Raw genomic sequence first — 23,593 nt, 5'->3', positions numbered from 1 at the left:
TTATTTTTGCCACGTATTTTGTGCTCTGTTTTAATTCCAGAATTGGATTGCATTCATTGGTGACAAATGATCTTTCACAAGCATCCTGGAAAGTGACAAATCTGTTTGCCGTTGTATTTATTTGCTTAAATAGTCATTGGTAGGGTATGTTTCTTCGCTTTTTGGCTAACTCTCAGCTTGTTATCCCCATTACATTGTATACTTTAAAAAAAAACAGTTATTTATAACTTGTAGCCAATTCTTATTACCATTACATTTCTTTTAGAGTTCATCTGAGGGCTGTTATAAGGGCTCTATGTTTTAAGAAGTGTTTTTATTCTTCCCATTCAAATACTTTTTACTTCAGCATACTCTTTGGATATCTTTTGCAGAAATAGATTCATTAATTAAGCTTAATTTAAGGAGAAGAGATGGTAATTTATATCAACTCAAGTTTTTTTTTCTTAAACAAGATTTTATTCACATGCTGTATAGACCTTAGAAAGTACCATGTTTGGTAGGAATCAGTATATGAGCAGAAAACCTGGCATAAGTAATCGTGCTTCATAGTTTCTCCTGGTGTGAGTCATACTACTGCTTATTTATTATTTCAACTTACTTGATAAGCAGATGAGTCAAGGTTTCTCTTGTAAGAGATTGTTTTAGGGCACCTGGGTGGCTCAGTCCATTAAATGCCATGCTCAGGTCATGATCCTAGGGTCCTGGGATTGAATCCCACATCAGGCTCACTGCAGGCTCATCCAGGAGTCCTCATCTCCCTCTCCCTCTACACCCCCCCCCACCCCGTGCTCGCTCTTTCTCTCAAATAAAATCTTTAAAAAAAAAAAAAGATTGTTTTAGGGAGCTAACCCACAATGATCTATAGTTTTAGTATCCTTCCATGCTCTTAGAGTTGTTTGATTTCATTATTTTCCCTTTATGTGGACATAAATTATTAATAGAAGACTTCTTTCTAGATGACTGTATTAACATAGCCAGTCTCCTAACACGTTTAATTTAGTTCTGTGTGATCTTTGATGTTTGACTCATCTGGAATTGTGAGGCAGTGGTACTGAATGAGCATTATACTCTCTTACTTAGGACAATAATACACAAATTGAAAATCATTATGGACAAGGCTATAGAGTCAGCCTAGCTAGATCAGTCTCAGAGGTATCTACTTTGGTTTTTTCATAATGGTATGATGTAGGTTATTATAAACAATTACATAATCATTGTAAAGATTCAAATAGTTTAGAACAAAGTAAAAGGTAAAAATTGTTTCCACCACTTACGTACTTTAATTCCCAAAAGATACCTACTAATATTGATAGCCTTCTGGAAATTTTTAATTTATTAACAAACATGCAGAGTGTGTATGTGTATTTATTTCTGTGTAGTATGGTTTTAAAATCTATTATGAAAACATATATTTTGTTTTCCATAGATTAGATGGTGCTATTTATATGCTTTTGAAATTAGCTATGTTCATTTAAAACACATCCTGTAGAAATTTGTAATTGCATATGAAACTTATTTTAATAACTGATTAAATGGTATGCCTTTAAGGCAGTATTGATGGATATTTATATTACTACTAGATTTGTTTGAAGTAATAATGGTGAAAGGGTCATGCTTATATATATAGACATAGATGGCTATGTATATAAATATATATATGAGATGATATTCCTTGTATTTATATGTATATATACCTACACATTTCTAACACTCTTTCTCTAGGTGTAGGTCTTTTATTGAAATATAACATTTATACAGAAAAGTGCAGAAATTGTATGTGAGGAATTTTCTCAAAAGTGAACATAATTGAGTAACCACTGCCCAGACCAAGGTATAGAACATTACTAGCATCTCAGAGGCCCTCCCCATCTTTTATCTATCTTAGTCACAACCTTTTTCTAATTCCTGAAGATAACAACACTTTTAGCGTGGCCTAGTGGTTTTACCTGATTTTGTACTGATTATAAATAGAATCATGCACTCTGTAGTGTCTGATTTCTTTGGTTCAGATTGTGAGATATATTCACATTGTTGCATGTAATAGTTTATTCTTATTTCTATATAAGCATCAGTTGTGTAAATATATCAAAATGTATCCATTGTAGTATAATAGACATTTAGATTGTTTCAAGATGTGGGCTATTATGAAAAGTGCTGATGCGAATATTCTTGGATGTGTCTTTTGGTGCATGTACATACTCATTTTTGTTGGTTATGTACTCAGGATTGAATTTGCTAGGTATGCATATGGTCAGCTTTAGTAGGTACTGGCAAAAGCTTTTCTTAGAGGTTTTGCTAGTTTATATTAGTTGTCCATATCCTTGATATTTGGTATTGTCAGTTCTTTTAATTTTAGCCATTTTTGTTCGGTAGTAGCCTTGCACTGTGATTTTAGGTTTTTGTTTCACTGAAAACTAACAAAATTCAGTACTCACACTTACTGGCAATTTGGGTATTATTTTTTTGTAAAAAAAATAATGTTTATCTCTTGTCCATTTTTCTATTAGGTTTCTTTCTCTTATAGATTTGTAGTAGTTCTTTATCTGTTGGGGACATATATAGGTATATATGCATATATATATCTATCTTTGTGTATATCTCATATTTTCTCATCTATCTATATATCTGTCTTTGTATATATATCTCATCTTTTCCACTCTGATTTGCCCTTTTAACTCTTTTGATAAATAGAAGTTAATGTTAGTAACATTCAATTTATAAGTCTTTTCCTTTTGGTTAGTGTTTTGTGTATCCTATTTAAGAATTCTTTGCCTACCCCAAAGTCACAAAGATACTTTGTTAACCTCTAGAAGCTTTATGGTTTTTCTGTCCCATTTAGATTAATAATCCATTTGGAATTGATTTTTGCTGATGATGTGAGATAGGGATCACGGTTTGTTTGATGGCTTTTTTTCCCACTCACCCATAGAAATTTTTTCAGTTTCACTTTGCTGGCTTAATGTTTTAGTTCTTAGAACAATTTAGTATGTTAAGATAATGATAAACAGGTTTTTCTTTGATTAATACTAGGGATTTATACTAACACCGGACTTAGTATCTTTTTAAGATTATAAAGTAACACATACTTGAGGAAATGTAAAAATTCCAAAACTGTAAAAAAGGTAGCAAAAAATTATTGTAATGTCACTATAGGATAATCACAACTAACATTTGGTTGTTAGCATTTTAGTATTTCCTTTTTGTTTGTTTTTCTGTGTATGTATTTGTGTTTGTATAAAATTTGCTGCATATGTATTTGTGTGTTGTATAAAATTGTAAAATATACTTATCTACATAATTATATATTTACTAAAACCATGAACATTTCATTATGTCATTAATATTATCCAAAACTAAGATTTTTTCATAACTATAATGTCAAATAGCTGTGTTGTAATTTATCTCAGTCTTTATTACTGGATGCTTAGACTGTTTGCACTTTTGTTTTTACTACCATAAAGAATGTTATGTTATATGTAGACATTGTTGCCATGTGAGATTATTTCTTCAGTGTAGATTTCTTAAGACTCTTGATATATCCTGGCCAATTTGTAGTCCATAAAAGTTGACTAATTATTCTTCCTGTAGTAGTAGGAGATTTCCTACTTAATATCTTTATAAATGATCTAGAGTAGGAACTGGGAAATAAAATTTCTAAATTTGTATATGATGTCGAGGGAAATAAAAACAAGTGGCCTTGGTCTTGGGTTGGCAGTGGAGAAGAAAATTAAAAGATGTTTTTAAACAGGAGACTGAAGTAATATAGCATATTGAAAGGCAGGGAATTTGGAAAGAAGTTCTGATGTGAAACACTGATTTAGATAATAGGATGTCTAAGTGGAGATGTTCTGTAGAAATTGGTAACCCATCTGTAATTGTATGATAATCATAAATATTTGTTTAGAATTTGAAAGTTTTCAAGGTGCTCTTGATGTAATCTCGTTTGATTTTCTGTTGTGTATAAGCTGGATATTATTACTGCCATGAGTAAGAGATGAAGAAATGACTATGATCATTAGTAGCATCAAGAATCTGTCTGCTATCAACTGCTATGTATTGTAGTTGATGCTTTACATATATAATCTCTTTGAACTCTGCAGAAATTCTGTGAGGATTATTTCCTCCATTGTATAGGTGAAGAAAGTTCCAAATGACTAAATTTTAGTTCAGCCTCAAACTGCTATTAATATTTTTTGGAATTAGGTTGTATTTCCTTTAACTCCCCACCTTTGCTTTTTGTGTTTTTCCGTACTTTTCCAGCTGGAAGCCAAGTTCAGGCAGTTAATAATTGGAAGAGGTAGGATTGAAACTCAAGGCCTATGCTTCACCTAAACATTGATGATATTTTACCCACTTTGTTATTTATTTAAGATTTTATTTATTTATTTATTTATTTATTTATTTATTTATTTGTCAGAGAGAGAGAGAGAGAGAGAGAGAGAGAGACCGTGCGCACAAGCAGGGGTAGCAGCAGGCAGAGGGAGAAGCAGGCTTCCCACTAAGCAAGGAGCCTGATGTGGGACTCGATCCCAGGACCCTGGGATCATGACCTGAGCCCAGAGCAGACCGCTTAATTGACTGAGCTACCCAGGTGTTCCTCACTTTATTTTTAAAATTATTTTCTCTCCCTTTCCTAGTAGCCATTCTAGAACCATTAGAAATTTTTTCCACATTCTGGCAGCAAGCAAACTGTAGTTCATATTTGGAAAAATAAAATGTTCATGGAAAAAATTATTTTAAAATAAGTTTTAATAATTCAGATTTATTAAGAAGCTGTTAAAGTAATGGAAATAACACTGGACTAAAAGATACAAGATCTTGATTTAAGTCCTAGTGTTGAAATATAGTAGCTTGGGTAAGACACTTCCCTGAAGTTTTTTAGTTTCCTTATTGGTAACATGAAGGTAATAAATCACAGATCACAGTAGTTAAGGTTTCAGTTGCTAGATTTGGAAGACTTGGGTTTAAATTTTGATTTCCCCTCTTAATTAGTGGGATTTTAGACAAATGACTTAACATTTCTGGGCCTTAGTTTTCTTATTTTTAAAATGGGAAGAAAATAGTGTAGCTGTGAAACTGAGATGAACTGCAGTAGACTGTATGGGCTAGGGAGCATGTGCCGCCTGCCTCCCCCTCCCCCCATCCCGTAGTCTTAGCACCTAGGACCGTAGAACAGTGGACGGTGCCCAGCACCCAATAACTGGCAGATGAATCTTTGTTTATCATGCTGAGGAGGAGAAACCACAAATTTATAGAAGACCATATAAATGGTAACTCTTTTTTAAAACAGCATTATTGAGGTATAATTGATATATAGAAGATCTGCACATATTTAATGTATACAATATGGTAAGTTTGGGATGCTAAGTATATTTGTAGTGAGAAAAATCAAAATTTTCTTAACTTTTATTTCGTAATAATTTTAGATTTATAAAAAGGTTGTAGAAATAGTTTAGAGTGCATATAAACCCATCACACAGTTTCCTCTCGTATCAAAGCTTATTCAACCACAATACAGTTATCAAAACCAGGAACTTAATGTTGGTAAAACTACAGACGTTATTAGAATTTCATTTGTTTATCCACTAGTGCCCTTTTTCTGTTTGAGGATTCAGTGTAAGAGCCTGCACTGCCATTTAGTTTTTGCATCTTCTTAAGTCTCCTCCATTCTGAAGCAGTTCAGTCTTTCCTTGTCTTCTGTGACCTTGACATTTGATACTTGAAGAGTATTGGTCAGTTATTTTCTAGAATGTCTCTCAGAGTTTGATGTTTTCTCATGATTAGGTTGAAGCTCTGCATTTTTGACGACCCCAAAGAAGTGATGTTGGTACAAAATGTTGATATGTCTTATTACTGGTGATGTTAACCTTGATTCTTTGTTTAGGTATTACTGCCAGTTTTCCCCACTATAAGGTCACTGTTTTTCCCTTTGTAGTTAACAAATATCTTTGAGTCTGTTTAAATATTTGATTTCTCCTCAAATTCCTCCCTACTGATTTTAGCATCCATTAGTGGACCCTGCCGATTGTGGTTATTAATGCGGTGTTTGCCTAATTGTGATTTTGTATTTTCCTCCTTCTTGCTGTATTTATGTTAATTGTAGCTATCTCTTCTCCCCTATTAATTTTTTCAGTTACTTCAATTTTTCTCAGCATGGATATTCATTTTATTCTGAGTTCCAATCCTGTACTGTCATTACTTATTTTCTTGCTAAAGTTGTTCCAGCTGTGCTGGTTTAGAGTTCCTCCAGACTTGTGGTCTTTGGACACGTGCTCATCCCTTTTCTGGCTCTTTTTTTTTTTTTTCAAGATTTTATTTATTTATTTGACAGAGAGAGACACAGCACGAGAGGGAACACAAGCAGGGGGAGTGGGAGAGTGAGCAGGGAGCCCGATGCGGGGCTCGATCCCAGGACCCTGGGATCATGATCTGAGCTGAAGGCAGATGCTTAATGACTGAGCCACCCAGGCGCCCCCTTTTTCTGGCTCTTTAGTTTCTGGTACCACAGGATATTGCAGGGTCATCTTATATTTTTCCCTGGCCCAGCTCTGGAATCCGTCACTTCTCCAAGGTGCCCCGGTTCCTCTTATTTTGGTAATGATATTTAAGAACCTAAGTTCTGGGTGCTAGGTGTGTTAGATATCATTCCTTCTTGGTAATCTCAGTAGACAGAGCTAGGAAATACATGTATGTCTGCTAACTCATACATGCACACAAATCTCTCTTCATTTCTTTATGTTGGTAGAGTCCAGGTACCTATTAAAAGAGATTGAATGGAGAAGAGGAAGGGAACACAAAGTTTAGTTAAGATGTATCTAGGTCAGCAGCTCTCAAAATTTCTGGTCTTGCATGCAGCCGTTTTAGTCTTAAAAAATTTTGAATGCTCCTAACAACTCTTGTGTTATTATGTTGGTTATATATATCATTATTTACCATTTTAGAAATTAAAACAAATTAAAATTTTATTAATTTGTAAATAACAGATCCCACTGCAAGTTAATATAGAACATACTTTTAAAAAATTATATTGGCAAATCGTTAGCTAACCTGGTACCCACCAATCGCAGTATTTTTCTGCCTTCTGTCTTTTTTAATTTATTTTTTTGTTGAAGTATAATTGGCACACAATCTCACATTGTATACCGTTGTTTCAGGTGTACAACAAAGTGATTCTCAGCAGCTCTGTGTTAATGCTGTGCTTAACACAAGTGTAGCTACCATATGTCACCATACAGTGCTGTTAACAATACCATTGACTATAATCCCTATGCTGTATCTTCTGTCCCTGTTACTAATTCATTCTATAACTGAAAGCCTGTACCTCCCACTCCTCTTGATCTATTTTGCCCATCCTCCCCCCCTTTCCTCTGGCAATCAGTCACCAGCTTGTCTCTGTATTTATGGATCTGTTTCTGCTTTTTTTGGTTTGTTTGTACATTTGTTTTTTAGATTCCACATAGAAGTGAAATCGTGGTATTTTTCTTTCTCCGTCTGATTTATTTCACTTAGCATAATATCCCATGGTTCTATCCATGTTGTTGCAAATGGCACGATCTCATTCTTTTTATATGGCTGAGTAACACTCCATTGTCCGTGCATGTAGCACACATCTTTATCCATTTACCTAACATTGGACACTTAGGTTGCTTCCATATGTTGGCTGTTGTAAATAATGCTGCAGTAAATATAGGGGTGCATATATCTATTCAAATTAGTGTTTTTGCTCTCTTTGGGTAAATAGCCAGTAGTGGAATTACTGGATTGTAAGGTATTTTAGTTTTTAATTTTTTGATTAGCCTCCATACTCTTCCACAGTACCTGCACCAATTTATATTCCACCAACAGTGCATGAGGGTTTCTTTTTCTCCACATCCTCACCAACACTTGTTATTTCTTGTCTAAAGGTTCTAGTCAGTTTCATAGATGTGAGGTGATATTTATTTTTTTCATTGTGGTTTTGATTTGCATTTCCCTGATGATTCGGGAACACCTTTTTTGTGTCTGTTGACCATCTGTATGTCTTCATTGGAAAAACGTTTATTCAGGCCCTCTGCCCACATTTTAATTGGAGTATTTGTGGGTTTTTTTGTTTGTTTGTTTTGTTTTTGGTATTGCGTTGTTTAAGTTCTTTATATACTTTGGATATTAATCTCTTATCAGATCTGTCTTGTGCAAATGTCTTCTCCCATTCAGTAGGTTGCCTTTTCATTTTCTTGATGGTTTTTTTTCCTGTGCAAAAGCTTTTTATTTTGATGTAATCCTAATAGTTTATTTTTGCTTTTGTCCTTGCCTGAGGAGATATATCTAGAAAAATGTTTCTTCGGCCAGCTGATGTCAAAGAGGTTGCTGCCTATGTTTTTGTCTGGGGGTTTTATAGTATTAGCCCTCACATTTACGTCTTTAAACCATTTTAAATTTATTTTTGTATATGGGTGAATAAGTGGTCCAGTTTCATTCTTTTTGCATGTAGCTGCCTAGTTTTCCCAGCACTATTTATTAAAGAGACTGTCTTTTCCCCATTGTATGTTCTTTCCTCCTTAGTCACAGATCAATTAACCATATAATTGTGGCTTTATTTTTGGAGTGTCTTTTCTGTTCCACTGATCTATGTGTCTGTTTTTGTGCCAGTACCATACTATTTTGGTTACTATAGCTTAGTGTAGTATATCTTGAAATCTGGGATTGTGATACCTCTGGCTTTGTTTTGCTTTCTCAAGATTGCTTTTGATTTATGGGGTCTTTTTGGTTCCATATACATTTCAGTATTATATGTTCTGGTTCTGTGAAAAATAACATATAACATTTTTAATGAAATATAACCTTGTTTTCTAAAACAAAAAACTTAGACTTTGTTTTACAGTTTTATTAATATGTGTATTACCTGGCTTATTATAATATAGCTGGATTCTCACATTTGCTAATACATTCACTCTGTGGTGACATCACATGTTAGTTCTGAAAAATGCCACTGTATTCATGAGAGGAGAGTGGGGAAAACCGTCACGATTATGGAAGCATTTCTGAGCTCATGGACAACCCAAAAGGGTGTCGGGGACCTTCAGGAGTCCCCGGACCACACTTTGAGAATCATTGATAAAGATTTACTGAAATTCTTACAAAATGAAGGTGTATATCTATGTCTATGTCTACATATACTGGAAGGATGGATTCAGAAGAACTTCCATGAGGAATAGGAGATAAACCATGATTTTATGGAAGTTGAACGAATGGAATGTCCAGGTAGGATGGGGGGAGTCAGCACTGTCGCAGATAAGATAACTTGATTTGAGCACTTCATCTACTTCATCTTAGAGTTATCTAATTTATAAGTTACGAGCGTAGCAGCCAAAATGCAGATTTATCATAAGAAATGTAGAGAAACAGACTAGAATATTTGCTGTGAAGTATGGATCCCTGAACCCTTCAAAATCAAAAGGTAACTATGGACCTTGTCAAATCCTGACAAATGTAGCTCCATTCAAAATTTTGAATGCAGTCGTGGGTCAGGCAGAAGGGAAGGTTATAGTTCATGCATCACACAAAGGCCTGTTCCGTCAGTGTGCTCCTTCCTCTCCTTGCCCTATTCTGTGACTTAGTGAGCTTGGAATTAGAAATATTCCTATTGACCAGTTACATTTAACTGTTCTTGCCAAAACTACCCTGAAATACACACACAGATACACTCTTGGTCTTAACTTTCTCTTTTCCAGACTCCAGGAATATTCCCCACTATTGCTAACATTCTTTCTTTAGGCAGTATGTTTACAGTACAGTTAATTGTGTTATATCTATTTTTATATTCAGACACTTGTTTTATTTACGGTCACCTTGATTTTGTTTCCTAGATGCAATACTTTGAAACAGTTCCCTTCTAGTGAAAAACACATCCTTTTTATATGGCTGTGTGTACTACTTTTACTTTCAGGAATAACCATTTCTCTAAAATTTGGAGGCAGTTACTTTGTCGGTATTCTTATAAAAGACTTATTCTGTATAACAGATTATTCTTTGTAAAAGTTTGGCCATAAAGAAGGAAATTGTTAGAAAAATTTTGGTTCATGAGAAATGATTTTATAGAGGAAATATAAGTGTGCTTTTAGGTAGAGAAGATGTAGCTGGTAGAATAAGGAAGATTATTTTAGAAAGGCAGTGAAACAGATAGGAATTGAGTCAGTAGCACAGAGTAGAGAGGAAATTGAAAATTGGAAGGAACATATGGCTCTAGAAATAAAGAGGAGAGGTGGTAAGGACAGCTACTTCTGCGAAATGATCTTTTCTTTTCTGTAAAGTGGATCGTATAGAATCTTGAAAGCTGAACTGGGGAGAATATAATTGATACCATGGGCAACAAGGAGCTATTGTAGATTCCTCACTGGGGAGATGATAAGAAAACAATTTTGTTTTTTTAAGATTTTATTTATTTGAGAGAGGGGGAGAGAGAGAGAGAAGCGCACGTGTGCATGCACAGGACCAATGGGGAAGGGACAGAGGAGAGGGAGAAGCAGACTCCCTGCTGAGCAGGGAGCCCAGTGCGGGTGGGGCTCAATGCCAGGACCCTGAGATCATGACCTGAGCCGAAGGCAGACACTTAACTGACTGAGACATACAGGTGCTCCCTAAAAACAGTTTTATATTTTTTCATGGGAGAATATATGAGGGAGATGATAATGCCATTAGGCAGCAAGGTTGATAAAGTTAATTAGAGTGAAATGGATGTTGCTGGATATGGATGTAGAATACTGAGAGTGAAGAAAAGGAAGAGTCTAAAATAAACCTTCTTACCTGGGAGTTATGGGTAGAGGGTCGACTAAAATGTGCAACCCAAATGAAATATTTATTCATCATACACTATGTCTGGCAAATTTATTTTAGTACGTTTCACATTGGTTATATCACTTATTAAGTCTGGAAGAAAGAAGTTGGGAAGGGTAGCAGGGTTGGAAGGAAAAAATAAAGAGATATGTATGATAAACCTGCAGCTCTGATTAAGTCTCTTATTTCATTCATTAAGCCTTTTGCGGTTATTTCCAGTCTCATTAATTTTTCCCTTTGATCCCTGCCCTTATTCCCATTCATTTAGGTTGAACCTAACATGTACTTCTTGAATTGCTAGGTGTTTTTTGTTGTTGTTGTTATGCATCAAAACTCCGCATGTACATTTTTAAGGCCTTTGAAAAGGAGACCTTATATTTAGAATGTATTCTTGGTATTTAGAATTGTGCTCTGTACATATTAGAATTTTAGTAAATTTAAAGCTTTTGTTAAATTATTTTAGACTGAGTTTAGCACATTGCAGGCACTTAGTAGCTGTTGCACGAATAAATGAGTAAGGCTATTATGGGAAATACCAAAGAAGGATATCTTACTTGCAGATATCAAGATAAGATACAAGTGCATGAAATAGTGAAATCTAAAGGTAGGATAGTTTGTCTACTTTTGGGCCAGAAATGAAATAAGTCTTAAAAGAGTAATTTTGGATTCTGGGTTCCCTTTTTACTAGTGATCATGGGAATCAAGGGAAGAGTTTTTTTTTTTAATGTAGAGAGGCCTCTTTATATTTAAGGTCAGGAGAATGAAGTGAAAGAGATCAAAAATGAAGAAAACATCGGGATAATTAAGAGATACATTTTAGAAGTAGCAAGAAAGAACCAGCATGGGCTGTGGCAGAGGGTGAGGAGGTATGACATTATAGGTCTCTACCTCTTCTAAAGGTGTTGGGGAAGAAGTTAGAAGAGTATGGAAGGTAGGTATAACATGGGAGTCATGCCTGACAGTTTCCCTAGTCTCAAAGTGAGAGATCTAGAGGGGGCTTCAGGTTTTAGGTGGAGAAATGCCTGGGTTTAGTCAGATCTTATGAAAGAAGGATAGTTAGGCTGATTGATGGTTTGATGGTATTTCTGGGTTGGTAGTGAGAACAGCATTGAAGTTCAGGTCTCAAATGTAGGCATGAAGTTGTATATGGGACAAGGTGGAATGGTAAAGCTTAAGTGATGAGGAAAAAACCAGAGTTTTTGTTTTTTTAATCTGACGTATTTCCTAGTCTCTTGGTTTTCTTTTCTTTTTTTTTTAATGATTTTATTTATTTGTCAGAGAGAGAGAACACAAGCAGAGGGAGAAGCAGGCTCCCCGCTGAGCAAGGAGCTTCATGTGGGACTCGATCCCAGAACCCTGGGATCTTGACCTGAGCTAAAGGCAGACGCTTAACCGACTAAGCCACCCAGGCGTACCTCTCTTGGTTTTCTTGATGCCCTAATGACTATGTTTCAAAAATCCAGCAAACCAGTCTTTTCAAATATCATGTACCTGCAGATGCTGCTTTGATTAATTATACTTTGGTTTATTTTAGGTGAAAAATAACACCGAGAACTTGATTTTCTTGTAAAGACAGTTCTCAAGGAATGAAAAGACAACGTATGGATGAATTCTTGTCTCTTTTGTCACGATTAAGAGGTTTTCATGTTTTGGGGTGCCTGGGTGGCTCAGTTGGTTTCAGCATCTGATTCTTGTTCTCAGCTCGTCTTCATCTCAGGGTGATGAGTTCAGGCCCCATGTTGGGCTCCACACTGGCCATGGAGCCTACTTTAAAAAAAAAAGTTTTCATGTTTTTATAGATTATAGTTGTCTTCTTAAAGGCAAAGGAGACTTAAGTTTTCTCAGACTTTTTTGCAACTCACTCTTTCTAGCTGACTTACTATCACACCCATCCATCTCTTTATGATTAAGAGTTACCTCCATCTTTTCTAAGCACCTTAGGCTGGATCTGTGTACTTTAGTATGTGGTTATATTATATATAGAGGAGATTAATTTATTCCATTTATGGGTAATAAGCCTGTTGGTGCAGTCTAAAAATGTAACTTCCTGTGTGCCTGACATTCACCATGTTTTGATTCATTGATACTTCTGGGTTTGAGGCTGGGCTTTCATATGTTAAAAGTGTGCCTTATAGGGGAGGAGGGTGGGGGGATGGGTTAGCCTGGTGATGGGTATTAAAGAGGGCACATTCTGCATGGAGCACTGAGTGTTATGAACAAACAATGAATCATGGAACACTACACCAAAACAAATTATGTAATATATGGTGATTAACATAACAATAAAAATTTTTAAAAAAAGAGTGTGCCTTATATTTGAGAATGCTAGTACAAATACTTCCTTCCAGGGATGCCTGGGTGGTTCAGTCGGTTAAGCGTCTGCCTTCCACTCAGGTCATGATCGCAAGGTCCTGGGATCAAGTCCCACATTGGGCTCCATGTTTAGCGGGGAGCCTGCTTCTCCCTCTGCCTGCCGCTCCCCCTGCTTGTGTGCTCTCTCTCTGACAAATAAATAAATAAAACCTAAAAAAAAAAAAACAAACCCACTTTCCATATATGTGAAATAACTGAAAAGTTTAGATACATTTATTAATCTTTTTCACTGTTTACACATAAAGGCTCTTCCTTGGTTTGTGAATATCTGCTAATAGCAGAATTTATTTGTGAATTTGTCTTATACTCTACTTGGCACTTTTGCTGAAAGTAATTCCTCTGTTTCTTAACTGCTGCATGCTAAATTTTCATGGTTTCTTTGCAATTTAGAAGCTGATGGAAATACTGGAACTACTTTTTGGTGCCCCTGCAAAATGGGACAGAGCAATTCAGCAGCTGCTTACATAGTCTGTAATCATCTCTCCTGTCTCACACCCAATCCAAGTTTTGTATTTCAGTACACATCACTTCAGAGGTGGTAACATGTCTGTATTCCAAAGCCTTGGTGGTGGTGATTTTACCATTTTATTTTATGTTCCAAATAGTGATACCAAAAGAAGCCATAGGAAGGTTTGCTAGTACTATTCTGTAACCTGATAGAAAGAATTATTAACCTAGTAAATCATTTACATCCTGTTTTTGTGCCAAGATTCTTCTTGATTTGTGATTCTTATACTGCCTACACCTCAGGAGTTTATGAAAGCTTCCAGTTTCTTATTTTGTCAGCCTGAAATCCCTGCCTTATGTTGCATTTTCCCTCATGAACCTCTTCTGCACAGCTGTCTTCCAACTTTACACTGTGAATCGGCAAGATGTTTATAATGTTTTGCACTATTTTTTTAGTGTATGTTTTGAAAAATGTAGCCACTATTACATGGTACTTCCTGGATTGTTATTAAGGAGTTATTTATTTATTTTAGCTTATAAAGAACAGAGATTTATTTCTCATAGTTCTGGAGGCTGGAAGTCTAGGATCAGGGTGTCAGCATGGTAGGGTGAGGGCCCTCTTCCAGGTTGCAGACTTCTTGTTGTGTCCTTTCATGGTGGATAGGTCAAGGATATTTAATGTGGTTCAGAACCTGTTGAGTTGAAAGGTTTTTTAGTTTTAAGATTCTTATATTTTCGTTTCAAGGATAGATGGAAAATGTAGTATTAAAGAGCAGATGACTGAGTATCATCAGTTGTGATGAGAATTGGCACTACCATTACTGATCTAAGAACCTTCATGCATTTCTGTGTGTGTGTGTGTGTGTGTGTGTGTGTGTGTGTGTGTTTAGGACAAGCATCTCTTATCTGAAAACAGAGATCTGAAGATGGGATAACATTTTGTAGTTTTTGTTTGTTGTGTAATTAGTATCCTGCCTTGTACATAACAGTGGCCTAACACTGTATGCAGTTCTATAAACATCTTTATTTGGTGATGGTTTGGTGTATCGGCCAGGAAAGTACAGGCTAAGCTAAGATACTGTCAGAGTGTTGAGTTTAAAGATAATTAAATTTTCATTTTTTGTCTTACCTTTCTTCTGACGTGATTACCTTTTAGAATTTTGTGTTTCTTCATGATATTTTATAAATCGAGGGAGAGCCTACTGTGAAGTCTGAATACCCTTTTATTCCCCCAATATTTTACTGATTTTTGGAATTTAAACCTCTTTTTGTGCTTTTAACTTCAGTATCAGTTTCCTTAAATGTGGGAGTGAAATTGATCTTACTTTGTGTCCTGACTTCTACTTTATTCTTTGGTCTTGTAATCCTTTCCCATGATATCTTTAATCTTCTTTTCCAGATAGATTTTTGTAAAATCTTAGTCTATTCCTTAGTTGATGTACTCTTGACTCTTATTCATATAATCTTGACTCTTATTATTCTATTGCCTATTAATGAACACACACACACACACACACATACACAGACACACACCCATCATTTTGGAAGCACCTATATGTAGGTTGAGCAAAGGATTAAACATGTAATGGCTTTGTCACAATGGACTTTTTGTTTATTTCTAAAATTTGGCTTTTTTTTTTTAACAGATAAGTGTAAAGCAGGAAATTACTTTTACTGATGTATCTGAGCAACTGATGAGAGACAAAAAACAAATCAGAGAGCCAGTAGACTTACAGAAAAAGAAGAAACGGAAACAACGTTCTCCTGCAAAAGTAAGAGAATATATTAAGGCGGTGGTCCCTAACCTCCTAATTCCAAACTGTTGGTTAATCTTATGGGCAGGAACCTGGCTGGACCATAAGGCAAACATAAAAATCTCATGTGGCTTAGTAAAGTTGGAATGTTGTATCAGAATCGCCAGGAGGACGGGGATGCATGTCTGCAGGGAGGTGGCGGGCCATTGGTTTTAATTTTTCCACTTTTTTCACCATGTCTTTTTTCTAAAGACAAACTTTTCTTTTTCCACGTCTCTCTTTTCTGCCCTTGCTTCTCATTCATATTAGTTTTACTTATTTTAATATGATTTCAAGAAAATTCAACACCAGTTATTCATCAGGGAAAGGTTGTGGGATACCTGTACTAGAATGTAAGCTCCACGAGGGCAGGGACTTCATATTATTCACAGTTGTATCCCAAGAGCCTGGAATAGTAGGCATAATAGACCCTTAAGAAATCCTTGATGGGTGAATGAATAGATTAGTAAATAAGTGACCTAGTAAATACTAGTAGTTATTGCTGGCTTTTTTTCCTCTTTGGTATAGTAATAGTTGACTGTAGGTAGCATTTTGGTATTTCTAGGAAGTCTCTGAATTCTGAGCGGTATGTTTACATCTTTATAATTATTTTTCATCTTTTGTTTTACCTCATATAGTGAAGAAGGATTTTTTAAAGTCATAATGTAACATGACCTTTTAATTTTGATGAATCCTTATTTTTACATTTGTGATTTAGATTATCATCATCATTATTTATATAATTAGTCTATTTTTAGACTCAGTGATGTGCTGAAGCCAGCTTGTATTGGCTTGCCAGAGCTGATTGCTAAATTTACAGGAATTTTGCAAGCCAGTGCTAAAATCATTAGTAACTTAAAATTAGCCATAGTGAGAATATTTACAACAAACACTTTCCACCACCTGACTCCTTACTCTGTTGGTGAGCATTAAGAACATACCACAGCTTTTGGGATATATATGTATACCTACTATAGAAAAATTTGAAAAATATAGACTAAAATAACTTGTAGTTATATTGCCAGAGATAGCTAACATAATTTTCTGCCATATTCCCTTTCTGTATTCAAATTTGTGTACATAGATTGATTGATTGAAAGTCCTGATTTTTTTTAACAGTGTGTAAGCGATTTTTACATTTAAAGTTATTAATGGTTTTTATAAAGATTTTATTAGCTGCATAATATATTATTATTGATGTGTCACATTATATATTCGGTGATTGCTATATTGTTGGAAGTTGTGTTCTTTTTGCCTTTATTTTAAATCATGCTGCACTTAAAATATTTGTGTATAGATCTTCATGTGTTACTGAATCAATCATCAATCAGAGGGCATGAATTTTTCAGAAGTGTTCTTGACAGTGTGGCTCCTTCCAGAAATGTTGTACCAGTTACATTGCTACCTGTAGTGGATCTGAGGTGTGTCATGTCTGTACATTCAAGTGTGAGACTTCATTTTTTGTAGCTTAAGAGGGACATTTCATTATAGTTTAAATTATAATTTCTTTAGTTACTGGCCATACTAAACTTTTTTTCTCCCATAATTATTGGCATTTTATATTTCATGTTTTGTGACGTCCCTCCTTGCCTTTCTCCTTCCCTTTGTTTTCTTGGGGTTAATTTTTTTCTCAGTGACTTATATGATACTTTTGTGTTGGTTTTTTTTTTACATTAATGAATAAATCAAGTTTTTCATACATAGAGCAATACAAGGTTTTGAAGAAAAAATTATAATATTGCGATAGTGATTGTTACTTTGGGTTTGCTGCTAATCTATGGGGAATAAAGTCTTTTAAAAAAATATACTACATTTTCCTTGGTATTTTATCGCCATTTTTTTCTGGTACTATTCTTGAGTGTAATGTATCCTAAAATTCTGACTAAAACTCAGATTATTATCTTCCAGTAGGGTGTTATTTGGCATCTCTATTTGGTGCTATGTTCTAGGTGTTTCTAATACAGATCAGATTTTTAGAGGCTTTAAGCTATTTTGCTTGTCTAATTTGTAGATAAACTGATAATGTATCAAAATATTTCTAAGGGTATTACATAAATATATATCTGTGTAATGGCTAGATGAAAGATTTGGCCTATTTTAAGTATATTATATATAAGGAAATGTTTTTGGGGAGGTCTTTTTAGGGAATTCCTAGGAGAGTGACATAACTAGAAATAATACATGGAAGATGAGGGTGTGAGAATAACAAAAACAATTATTTTTAAACTGTCCTGACACATTAAATGTAACGGAGAATGGTTGTGGACTGTTTTTAACGCTGGTCTGCAGTCTTCAGATGAATGGTTTTTGTGTCTGGAGTCTTAGAATTTGAGACAGAACCAGTGAGTTATTTTATATTTTCTCAAGCATGTTTTAAAAAATTAACACTTTGTATTTTTCATTAAAGTAACTGTTTCTGCCTTTTTTGTAAGAAGAGAAAGTAGCTTATCTCACGTCTATAGATCAATGTATTGCTTGTTTTAAATTCCTTAAAAACAGTTTTAAGTTTCACAAAGAATTATAATTTACTATGCTTAGAAGACTCTACTCTCCCCCAGAATCTTTTCCAGATCTTGAATTTGCCATCATGAATATTTTGGGTGTGTGCCAGCATTGTGTCATATTAGATTGGGGATCTATACAGAAAATATAACTAACATGATAGACTTTTAGTTAAAATATTAGAGCTTACATATCTATATAAATAAATGTGACTCCTTTCAAGATCAGCTGTGTAGTGAGAAGTACTGTATTTTTAGGTCATCTTTAACTGCCATGGATTTTAAGCAATAATTGCTTTCTAAGCCTCTGTCATATGGCAGAGGTAGATTTGATACTGAAAATTGCCAAAATACATTTGGCAACATGTCTGAAGAAGAGGGTATAGTCAAGCTTGGGAGTGTTGGCTAGGTCAAGTTATTTGGTGCTATCATGGATTAAGCTTGTTTATGAAAGTAAGTTTTCTACATGATAAAATCTTGTTCCTTTTAAATGTCAAATTTAATTTAATTTTAACAACTTTGTCAGGGATCTTTAATGTGTTGTGTTCTTTTTAAATATAGTGCATATGAACTATAATGTCTAGTCTGATGTCTGTCTATGTTGATGATGTAAACATTTTTAAAAAAATCTTATGTGTTATAATGAAGCCCTTTGGAAGGACTGAGATATTAGGGCTTTCCCCACCTCTTACCCTGAATGCTCCTGACTGGTAGACTTTAAAGTGTTTTTTTGATGCTTATAATTGCTTCTTGTCTCATTCCTTAATGACATGCTCTTCTTTTTTACATTGCTATACTTCGTTCCATAGCCCCTTTGAATCTCGCTTTGTTGTGGATTACCACTATATGGAGAACTAAAGTTATCAGAAATATGTGAAAACTTTTAGTAAACTTAATTCGATCTCCATGCATTCGTGTCAGTGGGTTTCCTCTTGGCTCTCATTAGAGTCACCTATAGGGCTTTTCCAGTTATAAATACCCAGGCCCCAACCCTGGGGACTCTTATTGGGATTTCCATTTATACTTTAAAAGAGTCCAGGGTGATTGTGATTTATGTTTATGCTTGAGAATCTCAAGTCTTAATACTAGAGACTTCTGGAATAAGAAGTAAGGAATGAGCTATTACCACTTGACTTTGATATTGACTTGTTTGGTGTATTAGGAGGTAACACAGAAGGTTTCTATGAGGATTATTGAGTCAAAGTCAGTGAACTCTAAGAATCTTTTTAAGAAAAGCATAACAATATTATCTTAATCCAGTATTGTATATACATTGTATAGGTCTTTTCAAATGTCTTAGTGACTGAATGAGATAGAGCAGAGTACTTTTAATTCCTTACTTCTTACTCTGAAATGTATCTCCCTTTTCATTCCTTCAGCAAACAGTTTGGATGCCTGTAAAGTGCCCGCATCTCTTACCAGGTGCTGAAGAAAGGAACTGTGTTTGTTTAATAGTTTAGGTGGTCCGAGTAGAAATTGATCATTCAAAGTTGTGCTGAACTCAGTACGGATGAGAGTATTCCATAGATCGAAATAGATTGTAGATTATATAGAGAATGCTTTCTTAGCAATTTATTATACACTATTGGTTTTCAGAAAAGATTTGTGATTTTGATATCAAAAAGATCTTAAATTGAATTATATAAGTGAGGAAACCTTAATTAAAGGGAACAGAGAAATAGATATACCAGGCATGTGTCATACTTTCTCCTATGTGTTGACTTGATTATGGAAGAAGTGGCTTTGAAGCCAAAGAACTGATTGTAAGATGGGGAATGGAAGTAACAGAATAGTACTTAAGAGAAAAATGAAGATGAGCATTAGTAAAAGAATGTGTTAGTATTTTATTTTATTTTTTTATTTTTTAAGATTTTATTTATTTATTTGTCAGAGAGAGAGCACACCAGCCAGGGGGAGCGGCAGGCAGAGGGAGAGGGAGAAGCAGGCTCCCTGCTGGGCAAGGAGCCTGATGTGCGGGACTCGATCCCAGGACCCTGGGATCATGACCTGAGCCGAAGGCAGACGCTTAACCAACTGAGCCACCCAGGCGTCCCTAATATTTTATTTCTCAAATTTTTTCAGGGAGCTATGTGTTTTGGGTAAATAATTTTTCTCACAAAACTGAACCCTAACTTTAAAAAATATTTTGATGTAAACCTTTCTTTTTAAATATCACATACTATTTTGGCTAATATTTAGGAAACCTAAGAGAAATGACCTTTTCTAAAACTTAGGGTTATTATGCCGAACATTAGTTATTGTGCCATGCTTACAATACAGTGACTTTTGTGTTCTGGCACTGTCAAAAGCTTGTCATTTTAAAATGAAATTTGTAATGTAAAAATCCAGTAGGGACAGATAGTGAAAATTCTGAAGAATGAGAGTGACAGTGTGAAGGTAGGATATTAGAGGTAACTAGGAGGGTCAAGATATTGTGCTGGTTATTGCTGTGGATGGTTATGGCAGTGTTATTTTGTTGTATGTCTTTGGGATGGCACTATTCTGCTTCTGATTGGATTTGAAGAATAAAGAGAATTTTGGAAGATCTCATTCTCCACCCCCCAGTTGCAGTGAACTGACTTACAGTACAGGAGAAATTTAAACTATCTCCTCTATATTGTCTTTTGGGTTTTGGTAGTTTAGAATATGATTCAGGTTGATTTAAGAATATATGATAAAACCTATAATCATCACCTTAAAATAATTAAAATTATCTTAAAATAATTTTAATAGTACATAACAGAGAATGGAGAAAATAATCTCTGCCTTTTAAGACAGCAAAACTTTTCCTCACTGAAGAGTGTTAGGTTGTTCAGTGGCAGTGACCTTTGAGGAGTGAAAAATCTCTAAGCTTAATAGAGCTTTGTTAGTGTTTTGCCTGATGAAAATTGATGTATTATTTAAGATGACCATCATATATAGTAGCTAGCTGGGAACAGATTTGGCTCAGAACAAAAAATGTATCTAATGGACCATGAGATTAAGAAAGCAGATTGAGTTCCATTTGGTTTTGAAATTTTTTACTAAAAAATTCTGTTTTAAATTTATAAACAGTTAAGAAAATCAAGTATGTTAAGTATTGTTTAGACTGTTACTAATTTCTCCACTCTTGATAAAGCCTTATTGCTTGGTCTTTATAATATACCACATTTCTCCAAGAGTAGGAGCGACAGGAAGCAAGACAAATCAAATGGAGATATTATACCAGGAATTTTAGGATTTAAACCTTGAAATTTAAAACCTTTAATTGTAATAGTGTTCATAAATTGAGGGGACAAAGAAAAGCAGAAATATTTTATGGTACTAGTTAGAGTAGCAAGTGAGACTGCTAATCTTTAAGGCAAACACATTTAACTGGTAGATCACTTTCTACCAAAAGATCTTGAAAGGGTGTGAACAAGAACAGAAACCATATCTATACCAAGGAAGAAAATTTTGCCTATATTAATGTGCCATTTCTTTTCCACTAAGGGCCTTTGTTCTTTAACATAGCCACGTCTCTGTGGCACTACTTAGTAACTTCGAAAAATTGAAAGGTATCACTTTTGGCAAAAATTTTTAAAAAGAATAAATTGGTGAGCCATGAGGATGTTTGGTTATGGGTAGCAGTCAGCCATGTCATTAGACATTTATAGAGTCTAACTATGTTCCAGACACCATTTTGGGCACTGGGGTTATAGTGGTGAATAAAACAGACAAAGTCACGTGGTTGTATTTAAAACAGATTACAAATTGGAAGAGCCACTGGTGCTCGTCTGTGGCAAGATGAATTTTACTCAGTGTCCTTTATACAAATGTGTTTGTTATTCTGGCTCCCCCCCCCGCCAAAAAAAAGCCACAGAGAAAGAAATATAAAAATGTCCAAGAATTTGATTTTTCTGTCTTTGAACTTATAAATGTGCTAGATTTTTCAGTCTTCTTATTCACAAGCCAGTGTTAGCTGTTTCATCCATAAAATCCACCTTGAGTTAAGGCTTGAATGCACAGTGAAAGGCAGCATTACCTTCAGTGCCAGAAAACAATGACCTAGAACTCCTTAACTCTTCATAAAAGGGCTTTGTACAGTCAGAGACAACATCCGTTTCACATTAAGTAACTTGGGCCAGATTTGTTCCTTGCAGAGACTTCCCTTGCAGTTGCTATGCCACAGAAAGCTCTTGAGCTGTCATGTGTTTTGGCACTTGGATCTTCTTGTTATCAACATATGTGGAAAAAATACCTGGTGCTGTCTTGTTTTTAGTTCTGTTTTATATAAAATGTTTAACATCTTTTTGTTATTTGTTTTATGTTAGAAATATTTTCAGTCTTCTTTGAAAAGATTTTGTGTTTTATTTTGTTTTGCATAGTGTTAACTTGCATATTATTTTGTGACTTGGAGGGGTCAAAAAATTTAAAGCAACTGGCCAGAGATGAAACTTTCTATTCTCACTGACTCTCATCAGGAAGCTGTGACACCCACTTCCAATCTTGTGCCAAATGTTTCTCTTTATGACTCTGGTGCATAGACTTTGAAGCATTGTTGACCACATTGGCAGTTTGCCCAGAACCCAAATATCCTGTATAATTTGCATAATAATTACCATTGATTTACATACAGTACAGGCTGAGTTGTCTTCCAGAATTTAAAGTAAAAGAATGTTTTAAAAATTAAAGCCTTTTCCCCCTTACCTCTCCTGTTTTCTAGGTTTGAGAAGGGGGTCATAGCTGTGTGTTTACAGGCCCTAATCAGTTTCCACAGGCCTTTGTATTTTCTAAGATGTTTCCTAGATTTTTCTACCTCGTGTGGGACACAATTTCGTAGCTCCTATACTGCATGCCCCCACCTCCAGTATTGTTTCCCCTCTTACTTGCCATGCTCCTAGTGATCTGATCTCCTACTGGTTTTCTTTGCTTCTTATCTTCATGTCATATTCCGACATGTCATTTCTAATCTCCTCAGTAATGAAAAAAAAAGATCATTTATTATTTTTACTCTGCCATGTGTCTCATGAGCGAGACAGTTTAATGTTGCATGTGGAACAAATGGTTGATAAATTGGAATACATGAAGCCCAAAGATGAGCGTCTCTCTGGCACTGTCCAGACCAGGCCCATAATATTCTCAACCTCAGGAAGCCCAGGAAGATATGATTTCTTTGTCACCTGTCTTCCTTCCCCATACCCACATACCCACTCTAATTTATTTATCCAACAAATGTTTTTAGGAATATGCTCAATGACAGGTTAGTAGTCCTAGAATAAGTAACCTCAGAGATCCTAGAGTGAACCAGACTCCAAATTCTATGCTAGATGACTTAAAAACTTAGATTGCTCTTTTTCTCTTCTTTAACAAAAAAAGAAAGAAAGAAAATGTAATAGGTAAGCATTTATGTGATTCAGAAAAGTATTTAAGTATAAACAATGTAGAGTCCCCCTCCCACTTTCTCCCCTCTGCCCAGTTCCCTGGCCATCACAGCCAAGGCTATATTTGTTTCATGTGTATCCTTCTTAAATAGTTTTTATGCATATACAAATAAATATGTATCCTTGTATGTACTTTCTTATATATAAAAATTTGCAAAATTATGTACTGAATTCTAAACCTTGCATTTTTTACTTAATAAATCCTGGAGCTTTTTCCATATAGGTCTGTAGAGAGCTTTTCTCATTTTATTTTACAACCAGATAA

The 23,593-nt window shown here is 35.0% G+C and overlaps 1 protein-coding gene across 2 annotated transcripts in view; it reads left to right on the top strand.

The window, feature by feature from the left end:
- ZNF148 (zinc finger protein 148) overlaps positions 1 to 23,593 on the top strand; it is a 122,370-nt gene that overhangs the window by 60,933 nt on the left and 37,844 nt on the right. For both annotated transcript variants that reach the window (XM_028091287.2, XM_028091286.2), the window contains one exon: positions 15,279 to 15,404. In XM_028091287.2, coding sequence (XP_027947088.1) covers positions 15,279 to 15,404 — 126 coding nt within the window. The remainder of the gene's footprint in view (positions 1 to 15,278; positions 15,405 to 23,593) is intronic.

The sequence above is a fragment of the Eumetopias jubatus genome, unplaced genomic scaffold (assembly GCF_037043125.1).
Source record: "Eumetopias jubatus isolate StellerSeaLion01/CBP00866 unplaced genomic scaffold, mEumJub1_p1.0 scaffold_1, whole genome shotgun sequence".
NCBI classification, from domain to species: domain Eukaryota; kingdom Metazoa; phylum Chordata; class Mammalia; order Carnivora; family Otariidae; genus Eumetopias; species Eumetopias jubatus.
The sequence above is the reverse complement of the archived record's forward strand: the minus strand, read 5'-3'. Positions and strand labels throughout refer to the sequence as shown.